Here is a 19,902-nt window from a genome sequence, read left to right on the forward strand (position 1 = left end):
AACAACTGTAAATACTTAATTTTGTACTGTGAGTTTCGATAGTATATTTCATATGCTGCATGTGTACGTGTTGGCGTAAATAAGTACCACTTTCGATTTCGAACGAAACCGGAAATACGTTACGGGTTCTTCTCTGACATCCTTTGACGGAGTCTGCGCTGGTCGATTGATTAGTTTCGGAGTTGTTGATTCAACTTTAATCCAAATTTGCACACCAGCCTAAATACAATTTTTATATAAAGATTAGCACGAGTGCAAGAGTGCATGTGCAAGAGTTATTCAAGGAGGATAAAGATTTTTACCGACCAAATGGTAAGTTTGTTTTGGTCTGAAAATTAGTTTTCTGCCCATTTAAACCTTTCGGTGTTACAGATGCGCGGAGTGCCCACTCGATGGCACTCAAGAGTCTATTTAAATCTCACACAACTGACAAGTGACATTTCAGCATATAATATTGTCAGATTAGTCACAAGCTCGACCGATCGTGGTATAATCATGCCAACTGGTAGTCCGTTATAAAACATAATAGTCACACTCATTAAAGTCTATGCCAAAACTTTGAGTACAGCATTCTCCTAGGACATGGGTGCAGTGTTCCACTAATATTATTCCTTATGGTTATAGACTGGATACAGAGACACAAAAGATCAATAAAAAGTGATGGTGATCACGTGACACTCGGCGGGTAAGCGATCCATCTTGTTGTGATACTTCTTCTTTGGAAGGTCAGCCCGGAAGACTTCGTAAAGCGATGATGCTACTGTAAATCAAGTGAGTTCAATACCTTGAGTTTGCTTTAATATATACTTAAAAAATGATTTCTGCCAAGTTTCGCAGTGTTGCTTAGCGTGCCTGTTTTGTTACGTTTGAGGAGTGTATTTGTTTCTCGCAAGTGAGACCAACTTATTATCGAAGCAAACAGTGTAAGCTAAGCGGCAGCTAACAACATTGGCTATTGGTTATCTCTTAATTATCCAGTCTGTGCTTTTCTAGAAGAAAGACTTCAGTCTAGCTATTGTTCCCTGATATTATTGCCTTCGCGTCTTGTGTTTGACAGTTTGACAGCGTTGAGTTAGCTTGCTAACAGGAATTAGCTCCCGGACCTTCAGGCTGTTTTATTTTTGGCACAAGTGAACAGGCTAGGGGAGTCACGGGATCTTAACCTGACTTTAAACTCCGCTTTAGCGGTTTGTTGACTTAATTGATGTTCTTTCGGTTAATAGATAAGACATGCTTGATCACATCTACCTGTCAACGTGTACCGATGTTACTTAGTTTGTCCAGAGGTGATTGAAACTCGCTCACCTCCGGCTCAGTGGTGTAATAAAACCCGCTGTCTTCCTGCTTCGTGGGAATTGTTCTCCCAGACTCTGATGTCACACCAGAAAAGCTAATGATTCGTGACTACAGACTTGCTTTCAAGAAGTCACGTCACATGCTTTACGCAGTATTAACGTTGGAGTCGTTCATTTTAAAAAGCTTTTGGTGGAAGATCAGATATAACACTGATCGTTTAACACAAACACACAGGCTGTTTGTTCTTGTAAAATAAGGCAAAACTAGCAACGCTTGCTGTTTGTCTTCACCATAGGGAGGTGAAAGGAGATCACAAGACTCCACTGAAGGCTAGTTATCGTCTGCTGTTTTCACCAAAAAACCCCCAAACAAAAACAACCCCAAAAACACAGTGACAAGTCAGAGGCAGGGCTGAGAGGATTTGGACATGTGCAGAGGAGGGATAGTGGATATACTGAACAAAGGATGTTGAATATGGAGCTGGCAGACTAGAGGAAAAGAGCAAAACCACAAAGAAGATTTATGGTTGTAGTGAAAGAGGATATGTAGAGGGCAACCGCGACAGAGGAGGTGAGATCGAGGCAGATGATCTGCTTTGATGACCAATAGGGAGCAGCCGGAAGAAGAAGAAGCAGCGCTAAACATGACAACCACCCACTTATGTCTGTTTTGCTGCAGGTGGATTTTCCTGTGCCACAGCAGGAATGCATGGTGGAGCCTATGGGGAGCTCGGGGGCAGCCTCCCCGCCATCGCCTCTCTGAATGCTTCCTACTCTACATCGATGTCCATCCCATCCCCGTACCTGTTGACACCACCTGCAGAGCGCAAGAAGATCTCTGACGTGCGGCGCACTTTCTGTCTCTTTGTGACCTTCGACCTTCTCTTCATCACCCTTCTCTGGATTATTGAGCTTAACGTGAGTGTGTGCTTTCACTGTTCTTGTTGCCGTTGCAGCACTAATGGTTAAGACTTGGTTTGATGTGATCTCTGCCCTCTTCTTCTGCAGATCTCAAACTCACTTTGGGAGAGTTTAGAGAACGAGGTCGTCCATTATAACTTCAAGTCATCCTTCTTTGACATTACTGTAAGTGGGTCAATCCAAATTTGTGTTTATTTGCATTCAGTGTTGAAATGATGGGTCATTTATTACCACGTTATTCTAATCATGCTTTGATCACAATGAGCAGTTACTTATGTGTAACCTGCTCTTGTAATTCCTCCTTTTGGGTTGGCAGATTGCATCATTATAGCCACACAAGGGGAAATTATTTGCAACGTCAACATGTAATTAAAATGAAAGGTCATTTTCTTTTTCTGCTTCTTCCTCCTTGTCTCAGCTCCTTGCCTTGTTTCGTTTCCTGTGTCTTCAAGTGGCCTATGCTGGTTTTCGGTTGAGGCATTGGTGGGTTATTGCGGTAAGTCATCTCAGTTACAGTTAAACACACACTGAATAGATAATGTAAAGTCTTATATGTTATTTGCCGGACATGAGCTATTAAACATTTCTTCTTAAACTCTTCAGATTACCACTCTGGTAACAACCATCTTCCTCGTTGTCAAAGTTATCATATCGAATGTGAGTGTCCTCTCTTTGCTACTCTAACACTTTCAGAGCCTGTATTTGTCTATGTGAACGGTTTGCAAGCATATCAGTTTAAACTACTTCCACTTTTTCACTTCTGCATTTAAAGGCAGTTATTTGCAGTCTGAGCTGATAAGACGTTATGTGATTTCTTCTTTTGCATTGGTTCAAAATTAGTTTATGTAGTTTTGTAAACTTTTCACATTTGACATTAGGGAAGCGTAACCAACATTAAATCCAGCACACTCATCTGTTTTAGAAGCCGAAGTAGTAAAAGTAGTCTTTGATTTCTATTTTGAAGAAACAAAATGCTTTTGCCTATGTTCTGCCCATCACCTCGTTTGTGGTCGCCTGGTTGGAGACCTGGTTCCTTGACTTCAAAGTTCTCCCTCAGGAGGTTGATGATGAAAGAGGTAGGATAACAGTGCCCGATAAGTTCAAATGCTGCTTACATAAAGCTGTCTGATCCTTAACTTCTTTTCTTTTGTGACCTCAGCATACGTAGCAGCAGTGAATGCAGCCTGTGAACGAGCCCCTATTTACTCTCACGCTGTCTCAGATGGACAGTTCTACTCTCCGCCTGAATCTGTCGCAGGTGAATGTTTGTGCAAGTGGTTTCTTAGTTAGGGTTTTTATTATTATGATTGTACATTTCATATTTAATCCAAAAATTGAGTTCTGGTCTTGAACTTGTGTCTGCAGACTCTGACGAGGAGCCTGATGAGGAGGGTCCTGGGCGTAGAGCTATCACTGCTCAGGTAGCTTTTGTTATACTCTTTATAATCAGCCCCACTGACTCCTCTTCTGATGATGATTTTCTGCTTCGTTTCTCACTCCTCTCACTCTTATTCCAGGAGAAGGAGTATGTGAGACAGGGTTATGAGGCAATGTCTGTGGTGGAACAGATCCTAGCCCAGGAGGAAAACTGGAAATTTGAAAAACACAATGTGAGTACTTGACTCCAGGATGTATCCACTGAATGAATAGCTTTCCTGTCTTGTTCACGTTTGAATGCACAGTTAAGACGTTTGCTTACATAACTGAAAGATCATATCACTGACGCAGATTTCATTGCTTCCTTGTGCATTCTTTTTATGACAGAGTGTTCAGGGTGCCTTTGTTTTAACACAAACATATCTCATAGAAAACTTGTAATCAATACTATTGTCTTTACTGTGAGACCTAATTACTTTTTTGGTTTTAAAGATTCAATTGCCTATCAAAGTGTCCTTTATAGTTCTTGCGATCAGCAATAGAGATGGCACTTTAATGGCCTCATTTCTATTTTAGGCAGCTGATAAGCAACAATGAACTGTGAATCACAGATATAACCGACAGAGATACTGAAAGATACTGATCCTGCAGTTTCCTGCACACGCCAGGTTACAAAAAATGACTAAAGCACAGGAGCCAGCCATCTCAAGCAGCAGTTTAATTGTTTCTTTCTTTTTTCATTTCTTCTGTTCTTTATATTTGAGGAGTGATGCACAAAAGCACTGATTTCATAAAATAGGGAATACCTTTTGCCAGTTTTAGCTACTACAGTACTGTGGGAACCTTGAACGATCCCTCGTGTCTTTATATTTTGCAGTCGATGAGTAAAACTTTCTTGTAAAGGGCAAAAGAAGAAGTGGCAACCCTAAAACAAAGTGTTTACATCATATGATCCACATTTGAAAGTCATGTTCTTAAGAAACAGGAAAAAATCCAACAAAGACCTGACTCATGACCTCAGAGATGCAGCTTGCTTGCAATTGATCACTAAAGTTTCATCCAAAACTGCCTCAGTCAAAGGGTGGCTGTCAGGAAGCCATTTTTAATGAAGGAGCACAGAGAGAAAATGCCGAGGTAGGACATATTACATAAGAGCTAGACTGAAAATCAGTGGCAACAGGTCCCATGGAGTGATGAATCCAAATTTGAAAATTTTTATTCAAATAGTCGTCAATAAGTCGGGAGAGAGGTAGAAAAGGGAGTGTCTACAGCCATCTGTGAAACATGGTGAGTTCTCTGTCATTTCAGCCAGTGGTCTCAGGGATCTTGTTAAAATTATGAACCTAGAAGAGTGCCATCAGATTTCAATTTGACATGAAATACAAGCTAAAAAGCATCTGATTGACAAAGGCTTCATTTTCCAGCATGATAATGATAAAAAAAAACACACTGCCAGTTTGGTAAAAGCATCTGGTTTCACTAAATCACTGCACCCATTTCCAATTTTCCTTGCTAAATATACAGAAATGAGAGGTGGCTCAAGACTTTTGCTCAGAACTGCAGCTAATTTCGACCCCGAGCAGGTATACACACTATATTAGGGGAATTGAGGGGAAAATAAAGCCCCCACAATCAAATCCCTTTAAACTCTCATAGAACCCCTATTAAGATAAGAATGTAATCAAACAGGTATGTTGGCACCACAACACCCAACTGAAACCTAATTTTAGCAATGCAGCATTTTTCTCTGTAGGAGGTGTATTTCTGCATCAGCTCTTTTAATTACAATGAAAACTACATTTCCTGTCTTACTAGTAGTTTATTATTCCTGCGTTATTAATTCATATCCGTTTTTACTCAAATGAAAATGAAAGTGAAAGTGTCAGTAATACTGTCCTTTTTTTCACCTCCCATGACAGGAAATGGGCGACTCAGTTTACACTCTGGAAGTTCCTTTCCATGGAAAGACTTTCATCCTCAAGGTGCAACAGTCTTGTAATGTATTCAGTATCTCACCAAACATGCCCTGCTACATTTTCATCATGTTTAGATAGGCTGCATTTGTTAATAGGGTGAATTCAGATATGTTTTTGAGCCTTGCTGGTCTTTTTACATATACAACTCATATCGCCTTGGACTCCATTAATATAGATGTCAGGGTAAAGAACAGAACAGGCTCTGAATCCGTCAGCTGTCACACTTCTTCTTAACACTCTGCTACAAATGGATCAAGTTCTCTTGCAGCTGATGGGCCTGTATTTGCACAGTTTCTGCTGCTGAAATAATCAAGACTAATTGCATGCTAAATCCAATTCGATACAACAGAGACTCGGTGCCTTGCACAGAAAAAGCTGATTCATGTGCGTACAACTTCCCCTTAAGGAATTCAGAGGAACTTTGCTCTTCAAAGTCCCCTCATAACTAAAGGGACTTTGTTTTCCAAGGTTTACAACTGTGCATTTATTATTGCAGCAGTCTCAAATGTATTTTTTTTTTTTTTGACACACTACTCTTGTGTTTCAGTGTAATGTTTATCTGGCAGCCTTATTTCAATCTTGCTTTTCCTTCCAAGCTAGCATTATGTGGCACATTAAAACACCATATACTGTATGAACAAAATGGAAAGCGAAATGAATGATGTAAGGCCAGGATTAAAGTGTCTTGTAGATGTGTCGATTGAGAGCTGCATACACTAAAGAAAAGTTGCTGCAACAGTTCTTATTATATATAGAGGGTATATAAACTTCCACATAGAACCTCTTGACTAGTTTTCGATGACAAAATTTGCATCGCTGGCATGGAACAACCGTCACTGAAACAAAATGCTCTTTGTAGAAGTAAATATTACATAATAGGGATTTCCAACAAGACAATGGTCATAAACAGACACAAGATCCTGTTTTGAAAGTAGTCAGACAGGCCATTACAGATTAGTGAAGTAAGGCCTGTTCTGACCTTTGCTTCAGAGGGATAAAGTGCACCATACAGAAAAGAGAGCTTTAGATATTTTCATATCATCTGCAACAGAAAGTAAATGGTAAATGGCCTGTATTTGTATAGCGCTTTACTTAGTCCCTAAGGACCCCAAAGAAAGGGGTAGAAAATAGCCCAAAGTACATGCAGACAGCGATTAGGTGTCATGTCTTATAGACATTTTTTTGTAACTGTAGGCTATGCTGGACATTAGTTTACAACCTTGTTTTTTTTTTCTCCTCTTCAGACCCTCATGCAGTGTCCTGCTGAGCTTGTGTATCAGGAGGTGATCCTGCAGCCGGAGAAGATGGTTCAGTGGAACAAAACAGTTTCTGTTTGCCAGGTCAGAAGTCTTCCTGCTGTTTTTGCACATTTTTCACTGTAATCCTGCGGCGTGCTACAGCTTGATATCTCTTCCCGTCTTATACTCAGATCCTTCAGAGAGTTGACGACAACACTCTTGTCTCATATGACGTATCTGCTGGAGCAGCAGGGGGAGTTGTGTCTGCGAGGTACATCTGCACAACATCCTACCGACGTTTCTTTCTGTCATCTGTTCTTCCTGTCCCATCTGTATCGTTTCTTTTCTTCAGGTCTGAATAAAGTGTTTTGATTGGGTGATTGATTTTTCTTCCTTCAGGGACTTTGTTAATGTTCGCCGAGTGGAGCGCAAACGAGACTGTTACCTGTCTGCCGGCATAGCAACCAACCACGATGCCAAACCTCCAAGCAATCGCTATGTCAGGTCAGACCTTGCCTCTGGCCTTGTCACTGATCCAGTAAATTAGAACATTGTATTGATTTGACAAAGGGCATCTGTGTTAGTTTAACTTGTATAACTTTGTCTTTTTTTCCTTTACTGCTGGTCTCAGAGGAGAAAATGGGCCCGGAGGTTTTGTGGTCCTCAAATCCAGCAGTAACCCATCCATCTGCACTTTCATCTGGGTCCTCAACACAGACTTAAAGGTGTGAAAACACATGGTGGAATTACTCTTGAATTTCCTTTATTTTTACAATATTCAAGATGTTTTTTCCCTTTGTACGATTAGAAAGATCGAAGTTGTTTTCTAAATGATTTTAGTAGCAGGACACTTCATTAGGTACAACTTGCTAGTTCCAGGTTGGGCCCCCTTTTTCCTTCCGAACTGCCTTAATTTTTCATGGCATAGATTCAACAAGGTGCATAAAACATTCCTCAGAGATTTGGGACCATTTTACATGATAGCTTCACATATAAAACCAGTTTGTGTTATAGTACGTCATGACTCATCAGACCAGGCAATGTTTTTCCAGTCTCATTATCTTGGTTTTTAGCCTTCCTTCCCACCACATTAAAAAAGTTCACTAGCTTCTGACATGAACAAGGCATTTTCACCCAGAGAATTGCCACTCGCTGCACATTTCCTCTTTTTTGGACCACTCTAGAGATGATTGTGTGGGAAAAATCCCAGCAGATAAGCATTTTACTATGTCCACGTGCCTAAATGCACTGAAGTTCTGCCATGTGATTGGCTGGTTAGATATCTGTGTTAACAAGCAGTTGAACAGGTGTGTGTGTGTATAAATAGAAAGAGTGCAGGAAAAAGGCAAAATGTAACAGATATAGGTGAGATAAGGATCAAAAACAAAGGAATATGAAATGTAATACAAATATTAAAAAGCAAATTTTTTTTTTGTTTCATCAGGGCCGTCTGCCACGCTACCTCATCCACCAGAGTCTGGCAGCCACAATGTTTGAGTTCATGTCCCATTTACGCCAACGAATTACCGACGTGCGGCCCTCCCATCGTTCCCACCACCACCATCACCACCACCACTCTCAAAACTAGAGAGAAGTTTTAAGTGGTCACTTGAAAGGTCACTAGCCAAAACTGGCCATCACGGCGTCCGCTGAATGCTCCCAAGCTGAAGGGATGCAATTATGTACCTGACAAGGTTGCAACTTTAAGCAAAGGAGATGTGAGACATTTCCCGATGTTTCAGCCACACAAAGTGAGGAGTTATTCAGATATCAAAGACTAAACATTTTCTATCATTTTGGGGAAGTTTAAGTGTAATCACAAGCGGAAATTTTTGCATGGACCTGTAACCGTTTTGCTATGTTTCTCGCCATGTAATGAAAACTGTTTTCTGAGGCTTTACAGAAACAAAACCTGGATAAAAAAAAGTGATTCCCAATGTTGGAATCTGTGTTACAGAATAGCTATTGCAGTAGTATGACTGAAACAGCTGTCTCTCTGAGCCTTATCTTTCTGCACACATTGTTAGTCATTGATTTACTGCTTTTCTTGTGTGTGTGTTTGTGTGTGTGTGTGTGTGTGTGTGTGTGTGTCTATTTTTTCACTGCACCGTCATGGATTTGTTTTTCTGAGGCACCTGCCTGCACTTCACAGCCATATTTCCACACAATTTCTTCTACTTTACTACACTGTGATACATTACAGCGGGCTCTCTGCTATCTGGTCACCACTAGAGGGAGACACCACTGATCCACACAGTGAAGCGTTCTTGGTTTGACACCAGCTTCTGTGCCATAGTGCAACATTAAAGCTAACATTTAATTACTGTATGTTTTTTTTAATGCTGCTTTTGTTTTGCACTTTGGGATCAGCCAGGAGTTCAAACCAGGACTCGGATCAGCAGGCTGTTAGACAGTTAGTACAAAAGATAATGTTCATAGGTTAGGATGCTGTATACTAATGTTTTTTTTTGCCAATAACCTCAAGTGGCCTTGTGTTGAAGTATCTTGACTTATTTGTCATGAAAGGTTATTACTATACTGCTATAATTAGATTAGGCCCCCTGTGGCCTGAGGTGTGGCACTGAAGGAAGTTTTGTTAATGTTTTTAATCATGGGGGGAAAAAAGAAGACATCCCCTGCAGCTTAAGTTGTGTATCAGTGTTATGATGTACCTCAGAAGATCTATTTTTAGGATTACATCTGGAATCAAAAGAATTTAAAAGATGAAGTTGGTTGAAGTTATTGTGAAGTTGACCTGAAGAGGGCGCTGGTCTTCCCTGAACTTTTTTATATTGGTGTAACGGAAAATCTAATAACACTTGGTGGTGTAACTGTGACACCCACATGACTGTGAGGCATTACACTTCATAAACTTGTGTATGTAGTCACGCTCAGAAATCATTAAGCCCTTAAAAAAACAAGTTTATTAGGATTATCTGGATAATAAATCATTTACGCTACTTACTGTACTGAAGGAATGTTGGAAGTGAAAATAAATAATGATATCAATAATTTGGTGCCTTTTATCAGAGTAGTTTTACATGCCAGTCGTTTGTTTTACTTTTCCATTTATTTCCTGCTGTTATGTCTGTGCTTTCGTATCCTCCACAAAGATTATTTACATAAACCCTGCTTAACTGTGTTTTTTTTATAATTTTAAATTGATTTGTTTATACAAACATTTTAATTTATGCTCATCACTACTGAACAAGATTTTTTACTGAGTCTTAAACAGTGTCTTACATCTAATAAAATATATGAAAAGATGATCTTGCTCTGACTTCCTTCAACTCACATATTTAACCAGTATCTGTATTAACTTGTATAAATCTTGTGCTCTTATTTTTGAATATATTTTTTAACATGGGTACATAGATACCCTTGTAGTTATCTATCTACCCATCCATCCCTGCATCCATCCATACATACATACAAGAGTAGCCTCTACCCATATGTTTCTCTGTGGGTGCTTATGTTATGAACAATATGCCCTGTGTCTGCAGCCTTGCATGATATTCATTGCAGCACTCACAGAACTTTGCCAGAGGTCACTGTTCTCTGTGTGACTTAATCAAAAATAAGCAAGCGTTTTCAAAAGTTTTCAAGTTCAAGTTTTCAAAAATAAACTGATACTCCCCAAAGAAAAATGTTATTTAAACACAGAACACGGTTAAGTAAGGCTAAATAATCCAGTTGCATAATCCCTGAATCGACACTGCAGCTGCAGACTTGATACGAAGTGTAATTAATCTTACTGCTGCAGAAGAGGTCTGCTGTCCTTGGGGCAAAACACATTGCTTGAGAGATGAAGCAGCTCACATGATTGTGCTGTGACTGTCTTCTGAGGATGTGGGTGTGGGAATTTGTGTTTCTTTTTGATTCGATGAGAGCACAAGCGTCCCACTGCTCTTGTTGTCCTCCATGTAAAGCTGATGAGAAGCATCGGTCCTTGGGCTGCCGTCATCTGCCTGAGCACTTTTCCATCAGGCCAATAATCTGGAGGGAAAACCTCTCATCAATCTGGCGCTTCAGTGAGATCCTGGAAAATGGGAAGCTAAAAACTTGGTAGAGTTTTAGATCTGTGACCTTTGTAGCTTTTTTTCCTACTTGTTCTTATTTATGATGATTTTTATTCGTTCTTTTTATAAGTGGAGGGCTTGAATGTTGTCACAGCTGCTTTTTCCTTTGCCAAAATATAGGTTTTGGCTAAGGTCCGCTTTGTAAAGAATCTCTACAGAGCATCCCACAGGGACGGTGGCAGATTCTCCTCTGGCATCCAAGAGGGCGTTCCACTTGTGAAAGAACTGAAACACAACTTCTCTCTGGATTATCTGACACTGTGAACATCCACTACCAGCTGACTCTGTTCTTAATAGATGGGTTCAGCCTTTAACAGGTTCTGCATGCAGTTCTGCTGCTGCTGCTGTGTTGCTGATGATGATGAAGAAGAAGATGAAAAGCAGCCTTTAGTACCGTAAGATGACACAGACAAGCATATCATGTATATCACGTACAGCCAATGTTTGAATTTGTGTTAACAGCTTGTGTCTCTTCTTGTCTGCGTTGGCTGACCGCACAGTGCGGATCCGTTGGACTATTTTACCCGTGAAGTCCAGAAGCGTCGAGATGAGGAAACAAACCTGTGGAGTGAGCCGGGAGACCCCAGCCATTCGGAGAGACCGGATGACCGGGTGCTCTACTCTCTGCTGCAGGCCAGGCAGAAGACCCGCATGGGCTCCACGGTATGTGGGGCAGGGACTAACAAAAATGTGTTTTTTTCAAGGTGGAAAAAAAGAATATCTGACACAAATAGCTGAAAAATAACTGTATAAGTTGCAGTTCAAATTTTACATTTGAAATGCAACATTTTCCATTGCATTGTGAGTACTTTTTGGAGGTTATTTGATTATCCGGTTAATTTAAATGCCTTTTGAGGTTATTCTCCGTTTCTTGTCCAGGGCTATCGTCGTCTGAGTGTTGATATCGAGGCCATGAGAGACACGCGCAGAGAAGTCAGAGAGAAATGGAAGACAATCCTGGAAAATCTAGGTGGGGCTTGACTGATGAGACGTGCTATAGTCTGAGAGATTATCAACAATCCATGCTGAGATTATCTGCCATATTTTCCAGGTTTTATGGCAGAAGCAGACTCTCTGCTGGCTGTGTCGGCTGGGGGCTCAAATGACCGCATGCGTAACGCCCCGAGAGCACGTGCCCTCCTTCACATACTTCACTCTGAGACCTCCATCTTCAACAGCAACAAAGAACCACCACCAGAAAGATATCTTTTCATCCTGGTGAGAAAACGGGGCTTGCTGGTGGGAATTGCACCATCACTGAACTTTGACTTCATACTAAGTCAGATTAACTTTGCTATTGCCTTCTGATTAAGGTTTGAAAACAGCCCTGTGAAGTTTAGTTCGAGTCACAAGTAGATAAACTGGATCATTCATGGGCAAATATGATCAATATTATTCTTTAATAGATTGCCAAGGCTGTCCAGCTCTCATTATAGTGTAGATTGTAATGAGTTAAGATGGGTTAAGTGGTTTAGTCCAAATAATATCAGTTTTATTTAACTTGTGACATCAAAAGAGTAGGAAGCTGCAATTTAATCCGGCTTTTTTTAAAAAAAAACAACAACTCAGATTTCATTCAGCTTTGCATCATCACAAAGAAAGGTTGGCATATTACGGAGACAACAAAAATCCCACCTTTTTTTCTGTCTGTGTTCATATTTGGTTTCGCTCTTTTGCTTCAGCCTGTTGTTTTTCTCCTTCTTTACAGGATCGTCTCCTGTACCTAGACATAGCTGACGATTTTGTGGCAAAGGCAAAACGCTTCTACCCTCCAAAGGATGACTCTGACGAGGACGAGACGCCGGGTCTCTCCGTAAACCTGCCGCTGCTGCTGGCCAGGATAGGGGCCATGAACGGAGGAGGGGAAGATGAGGAGGAGCAGAGCGAAAAAGATGATGAAAACTTCAGTGACTGAGCCCAAGATCTATGGGCTGCAGTAATAAGAGACACAAAGCAGGGGGCAGTAGTCATCAACCCTGGAGACCTGGTTGACAGCTTTGCATAGCTCTTATTCAAGTGTTTGCTGCCTCATACAGTGTTGTTGCTGCTTTTTGGAAGTTCTAGGCTGAAATATTCCCCTCTCTCATTTAGCTTGACTCTTTTTTCTTTAGTCTGGCCAAACTCTAAAAGGAGATTTGCAGATTTTGAAATGAATCCCACGGATGAGTATTAACTGTGTTTTTTTTCTCTCCACCAAAGAGTGTTATCGGGGTTGTAGGCGGTTCATTGTTCATGTGTTGCGAACCTTCAGGGTAACTGTGTTCTTCTGAGCAATGCTTCTTTATAGTTCTGTCCTATGATTATCAGCACTCATTTCATTCAATCATATGATCAGTAAGAACGCGGAATAAATAGCACACCGATCTGATGTCAGACTTTCCTCTAAAGGTTTTACAGGAAAGAGTGTTTGCGTAATCACTGCTTTAACTCATTAGAATCTGTATGTGGTTCAAAATATTTGAAGAATAGCAAAAAGAAATGCAATGTGAGTACTGTAAGTTGAATTTTTAAGTTGGTTGTTTGCGTGACTGAGGTGGAAGGATGTGTTTCCTGTTCAGCAATTTGCTGAAAATGTGAAAGATTTATACAAGTATGCGATAGTTTGTGTTTTGGTGTGAAGTTACCTTGAGATAAAGTTCCAGCCTAAAGCCTAAAGCCTGTTTTATGTAATGCCACATGCATCTTTCTCATGTCAGGTTGCTTGTTATTCATAAAGTTACATAAATTCAAACGAGTGAACTAGACTCTAATTTTCAATGATATTTAAAATTACGTTCAGTTAAGCGTACTGAGCAATGGAAACTGTGGCATGGGAGCAACAGTCTTTTGAAGTGGAACACAAGAATCTTCTTCGTCTGTCTGTATACTCTCACGTGGCCCGTCAGCTGTGCATCCATGGCTGGCTTGGACTCTGTTCCTGTTCCGAGGCGGCATGTCCAGCGTCTCACCGTCCCAGTGAGACCAGGCCGGGTTGCAAGATGGATGGTGATAATGGTGTTTTGGTAGTCAGCTATTTGTTATTGTTATGTAAGAGAGAGCAATACACTGTCGACGGCACATGTTTGAACACGGCACCAGCCCGATGGTACAATGGTGCACAGATACACAAATAACTGGTAACAACTGAGTTATTAAGCACAAAAGTTAATACTGTGTGCAGGAATTAATACAAAGCCAGATCCCTTCTTATTATCAAGTCCAAGTGTCAGGTTGACCTGTTCCTCTCTCCTCCCAAAGTCATTTTCGTGTTACAAATAAATCCGACTTAAAGTTCCCCTCTCACAATATTTTGCCATATTTACCACCTCCTGACAAGCCTTGGCTTTATCCTGCAATTGCCCTTCTCTTTCTGTTTTCCCACCTACTCCCTATCTCTTTCGCGGTGACAGCTCATTTAAATGTCACTTTGCAGCAGCTGTGGCGGTGCTCTTATGCAACACAAAGTTCTTCCCGGCCGAGCCAGGCCTTGTGCGGGTGGACAGACGAGGACGGTGGGGGGTGATCACTGTGACAGACCTAACCTCATCACTGCTCACCTTTACAAACTATACACACACCCCTGGCTCCATTTGCATAGCATGACTCACCCGAAAACAGCTAGGAAAGGGCTATCTGATGGCCTCTTGGATTTTGGCTTGTGAGTGTACAAATAAATAGACAGCACAAATTTAAATTGTCACTCTGTGTATTACAACTGATTGCTTCACATCAAGTAGCTTCTAATAAGACATGACCTCAACACAGAAGGAGCTTGCATGGTGACTTACTGGGTTTCTGAAATGGCATTCAAGGTTGTCATGGTGTCATAACATGACTGAATCAATGACCCAGGAGATGCTTATCGTTTTCTTTCCTCAGTATGACACTGTTGCATATGTACTGGCAGCCTGCTGGGAGATTGTTGAAAGAAAAGTGAAATATTTTTGAAATTTGCAAGCAAATGGATGTTAGCCTTTAACTGTTGCCTTAAATATGCACGACATGAAGAGTCAGTGGTGAGGAATAGCATTAATTTACCCGAAGTCAAGAAATAGACTCAAAGAATCACAAAGTTATGATCATATTTGTTTTTCAGACAATCTGGCACAGTACAGCAAAAACCTCAAAAGAAAATAAAAAATCGATTAACACATCAGGCTTCTTTTGCTTGGGATGATTATATTTTATGCTGTGTCTGAGGTATATGATATCTGGTATATGATGATATCAGTACCTGATGTGGACTAGTGAGTCAGAAACGGGAATCGGTAGTAACATCAGACCAGCAGATAACTGTCAGAGGTGAGTGTGAGCATGTGTGTGTGTGTTTCACAGTCTGTAACCCGAGTTGATTATGGCCTGCATGGTGCTCTTTCACTGAGGTAATGAATCACTGGAGACTGAGCTCTCACTGCTACTGTGAGACAGCGCAGTGTAATGGCATCTAATGAGGGGGTATGATGTTGTCATGAAGCCTGGCGGGGGTATAAACTTATTCAAAGCTGTATTATGAATAAAAAAAACCAGCATGAAAAAAATGACACTGCTACATAAACTTGTATGGCTTTTTCACCATTTTTCTCACAACTGACTGTATATAAAAGATGGATGTTGCCACTGTGACATAATGTGGTTTGTGAACTCACATTTTACACCCTCTATAGCTTCTGTGTTATTTTTGTTTTTTGGAGCCAGAGGTGACAATATTTAGGCAAGTGTGTGAAATGCTAATTTGTCAGCTAGCTTGACAAATGCTGTCCAAAAGCATGAAAATAATTTTGCATCCTGGTTCTCATTTTGATGTTTTTTGGCTTCATGTCTAAAATATTGTGGTTAACACAAACTTTAGATAATTTTCACATGTTGTTATAAATATTTAGTCAGGCATTTGCTTGTTTATCTTGTTGTTGTTAATACTCATGAATTTTGATCCAAGAGATGGCATGTGCTGCCAATCATCAAATTAGACTACAGAAGTTAGCTTGGTATGGCCACCTTTATTCTTTAACCTGAATGCTGGTAGGCAAGCTTTTGTAATTTCTTCAGAAATTCTTCAGTCATCTTTAGAAATAGGGGTTTCAATCCATGACTAATAGTGCTCCATTGTGTTTTTCCATATATATATTCTTTTCCTCCATTGGGAGTGTGTTTGGGATCAATGTCATGCTGAAAAATGAAGCAGTCAAACACTTAACACGCCAGATAGAACTGCATTGTGAATCAAAATCTGAGGGTTGCATCCATCTACTCTGACAAAATCCCCCAAACCATGACAGAGCACAGAGATGAGTCCACTGTCAGAGGCTATAAGAAGATCATTTGTAACCTTCGCTAAAGCTTTTTCTGACTGAAACCTGACTGAAACTCTTCAAATAAACCATCCCTCTGCAGATTATCAGTAAGCTGTTTTACATCTACTTTTTCAAGATTTTTTTTAGATGAAAGGAAGGTTGAAGATTGGCCTATAATTAGCTAAAACCGTCGGGTCACGTGATGGCTTTTTAAGTAACTGTTTACAAAAAAGAAAAAAAGAAAGAACTGGACTGAAAATTAGTGGGAAAAAGAAAAAACTGTTGCTCAAGACTGCTTTAAAAAATTACAACTTTTGTTACTGAAAGAAAAATATAAAGATATAAGGGGTAGCTCAAGACGTTTCTACACAACTTGATTTGAAGTCATGAGGTGTCAGACACGGCAACATCATAAAATATGTCCTGCAATAATTTAAAAGTTAAAGTTAAAAACAAATATTATGAATTTCACAAAAAAAAAAGTACAATCATCTCGGATGAAGTGAAGCCTGACAGATTGCTAATTGATACAGCTCTGTCACCTGTCAGTTAAATCTGCCGCACCCCAATTGTATGAACTTTAAAAGGTTATAAAATTCAAATGGTTTGAAGTTTGCTCTTGTAACATTCAACTCTTGGAGCCTAACTCAAATTGACATTTGAGTTACTGAAGTTTCTGGCTCTACAAGGTTGGCTTCGCTTGGCTCTCCTTTTCTGCTTTGTGTATATCATGGCTATAATCTTATTAAGATTCCTCTGCTAAGTCTAAACCATTTGTCTCTGCCTGTGTACATGTTTACATTATTCCATCCACAGTTTCTGTAATATTTCCCCCTCTGTGATCACAAGTGAAGTGGAAACAGTTGGGCTGAGTGATTACAAGAGCTGGCCCAGTATTAAATTTGAGAATCAGGGGGTTTTCAGCCGTATTTCCCCTGAACCCCACTGCAGGGACACTTCCAGCTGTCAGGGAATGAGGCACGGAGGACTTGGTGTCAGATGTCCAAGCACACTGATTGTAGAGTGACAGCATGAATCCAAAATAGAAACAGAGCATCTATAAAAGCTGTGGACAGTCCTAAGCCTGGACATAGACAGCACTAAGAAGGACAGAGATAGTGGAAGAGTAGAAGTAAAGCCGACTGAAGCATCACTGTTTCCTGTTACCTTAGGACTGATCAACAAGACCCACTCAAGGCGATAAATCTATCTGCACCTGAGAAAATGCCAATCTGTACCGTGCTGGAGAAGAGCAATGGTGTTCTGGTGGGAGCTGAGCTGACCTGCAGTGTGAGGGAAGAGAACAAGGCTCAGAGGGAGAGCTATACTGCTGACTGGCACAGCGTTAGTCTCAAGACTCAACCTCAAGACAGGTAGGACCAATGAGATAATGTCTTATTATAGGTAGGCCCCTATAATATGATAAGTTGCTTTTAAATGAGCGGAAAACATTCACTAGGCTGTAATTTCAAACTTTTCTTACTCTCATAAAATATGGATGAAGATTGACTTGAAAATTATTCTCATAGTGAAAAGCAGTTAAATGTTAATTGGGAAGGTAAATTACAATAAGGCCCCCAGTAGTTTCTAACTTCAACTTTTCTTTGATGCCCACAGGCAGACCATGAACATGAACGACACTTCTCGTAGGGAGACTCTGTCCCGGCAGTGGCAGGCACGTTCACTGACACAGAAGTGTCCCTCTGGTGTCTTTAGGGTGGGCACAGTGGAAAGAGGGGTCAGGGAGCACCAGTTGCTTCCAAAGAGAAACACCCTCCCCTTGCCCATCTTTACCCCCGCAGAGCTGGGCGTCAGGCTCGGACGTGGAGCGCCACACACATTGGAGGACCTGCAGCCATTTCCCACCCCAGATGGAGTGTGTCCCAGCAAGAGGACGGTGGATGAAATCACCAGAGATCTCCCTCCAGTCAAGCCGACCCTCATGGAGTTTGCCAAAGCACCCAAAGCCCTGGGACGCTCCATGTCTCAGGAGGCCCAGAGAGGGTGAAAAACAAAAGGACAAAAGAAAAAGAGGGGATGCTAGGAAGAGACGAGAAGGATGACAGATGGGAAAGAATATTCAATAAGCAGAGTGCGTCTGGAAACATTATGACAAGATGTATATAGATTTACCTCTAGTGACACCTAATAGTGTAGAAGTTTAGCACTCTAAATCTCATATCTTGTCATTGTTGGCATTTTATAGTGATTGGTATTAGAAATGGTTATGAGAAGATGTTTGCATTGGGACAGGGAAGCAAGATGTTCTCTTAGCTGTGCCAAGGCCAATCTCTGTATGCGCTGGCCAGCTGGCCTCAACATATCTGTTAATCGTTCAGTGTGACCTAATATTTGTATGCACTGGTGCACCTTAACCATTTCTTTTGCCCTTTCTTTGCGTATCGGAAAGTACAGTCTTCATGGTGTAAATGAAAGTGTTCAGAATAAATAAATAGATGGTAAAGTATAACAAAGGATGGGAAGAGAAGGGAAGAATCAGAGGGGAAATGGAGGGCTGAGGGATGAGGAAACATGCCTCAGAGCTGGTCAGCCTCCAGGACTGCCTGCCAGTCTTTCATCTGTGTGAAGGGTACAGAATGCACTGGCAAGATCAAACGCTGCAGCTGTAGATATGTGTGTGTCCCTCTCTGTGTGAGTGTTGGCACGTCTAATCGCAGTAACTTAGGAAAACCAATAACCTTTTTTTTTAATGTGCATTAACTGATCTGCCTTTTTAGTCGAGCGTCAGCTCATATTTATATCTGATAGAGGAACAGATACTGTTATGGCTTAGAATGCCTGTGGTCATGTAAATGAATCTGAATTGTGTGTAAGAATGCTGTAATATTTTGTTAGACATCTATTATTTTTACTAATAAAAGGTGAACAACTCATCACGTCTCTGTCTTTATGGTTGATGCCTGAAGTGCAACATGAACTTAATTTGATTACATTTTATTTGTGGTACAACATGAAAGAATACAAAACAGCAAATGATTAAAGCCTAATATAGAGTAGATTGTTTTTCCAAGGATTCGGGAGGGACATCAATAGCTCTACAATGACCTGCAGGTTTACCACTATGTAAACCGAACAATATAATAGAATGGATGAAAATGTATTGGTTCCTGAGGTCAGTTGGTTGTGGGTGGAAGAAAGGGAGAAAATAAATATAAATATGCAAATAAATATGCATGCAGCAACCAGAGGTCAGAGCCCAAACCAGGACTTGTTCCGGTAACAGAACAAAGGATCACTTGCATTATGAAAACATGCATTTTGGGAGGCACCGTTATGAGACAAAGATGCATAAACAGCTGGGGATCTGTCAACTATGATTTAGATAAGAATGCATTTTCACTGTGCCCTCCACCCTTTAAAACAGACCCCACTTTGCGTCCCTCATTTATCTTTCATGTGTTTGTTCTCAATCACAGAATGCACTCATCCGCTCTTAGTGTGCACAGCTGAAATAGAAGTACTGCCTCACCCCAGCTCCACTATATCTCTATGTACAATTTACTCAGTCTAACTTATCAATTATTACTCCTGGCATTAGCTGCCCTTTTCCAATAAAACTTAATTCCTCCGCTGGTTATATTTGTCTCTTTAACCCCTTCTGACTCATTGTCTCCGTGTGATAGGCAACGCGTGGTGGTTTGATATTAATAGCTGGGTAAACATTCGCATTGCCCTGGAGACAGGCGAGAGACAGCCACGAAGGCACGCTCTTCCCATTTGAGCTC

At 40.8% G+C, this 19,902-nt stretch overlaps 3 protein-coding genes across 4 annotated transcripts; all 3 read left to right on the top strand.

Annotated features, from left to right (window-relative positions):
* The first annotated feature begins 675 nt into the window (after positions 1-675).
* Positions 676-10,074, top strand: stard3 (StAR related lipid transfer domain containing 3). Its single transcript, XM_006798272.2, has 15 exons — positions 676-771; positions 1,975-2,213; positions 2,304-2,381; positions 2,635-2,712; positions 2,820-2,873; positions 3,181-3,292; positions 3,376-3,474; positions 3,582-3,637; positions 3,734-3,826; positions 5,513-5,575; positions 6,814-6,909; positions 6,999-7,078; positions 7,207-7,311; positions 7,439-7,532; positions 8,252-10,074. Exons 2-15 carry the CDS (start codon positions 2,001-2,003, stop codon positions 8,393-8,395), a joined length of 1,365 nt encoding a protein of 454 aa, XP_006798335.2. The 5' UTR covers positions 676-771; positions 1,975-2,000; the 3' UTR covers positions 8,396-10,074.
* A 657-nt stretch (positions 10,075-10,731) lies between these two features.
* On the top strand, positions 10,732-13,524 carry mreg (melanoregulin). Of its 2 annotated transcripts, XM_087840359.1 has the most exons (6): positions 10,732-10,872; positions 11,007-11,281; positions 11,387-11,549; positions 11,766-11,856; positions 11,938-12,104; positions 12,595-13,524. In XM_087840359.1, exons 2-6 carry the CDS (start codon positions 11,184-11,186, stop codon positions 12,799-12,801), a joined length of 726 nt encoding a protein of 241 aa, XP_087696485.1. In that variant the 5' UTR covers positions 10,732-10,872; positions 11,007-11,183; the 3' UTR covers positions 12,802-13,524. The 2 variants fall into 2 exon arrangements, with proteins under 2 accessions (XP_087696485.1, XP_006798336.1); XM_006798273.3 differs by lacking the exon at positions 10,732-10,872 and having other exon boundaries at positions 10,946-11,281.
* A 3,708-nt stretch (positions 13,525-17,232) lies between these two features.
* On the top strand, positions 17,233-19,050 carry tcap (titin-cap (telethonin)). The gene is made up of 2 exons (XM_006798274.3): positions 17,233-17,529; positions 17,774-19,050. Exons 1-2 carry the CDS (start codon positions 17,381-17,383, stop codon positions 18,162-18,164), a joined length of 540 nt encoding a protein of 179 aa, XP_006798337.2. The 5' UTR covers positions 17,233-17,380; the 3' UTR covers positions 18,165-19,050.
* Positions 19,051-19,902: the final 852 nt, after the last annotated feature.

Source organism: Neolamprologus brichardi, chromosome 4 (genome assembly GCF_056152115.1).
Source record: "Neolamprologus brichardi isolate AB-2024 chromosome 4, ASM5615211v1, whole genome shotgun sequence".
NCBI lineage: Eukaryota > Metazoa > Chordata > Actinopteri > Cichliformes > Cichlidae > Neolamprologus > Neolamprologus brichardi.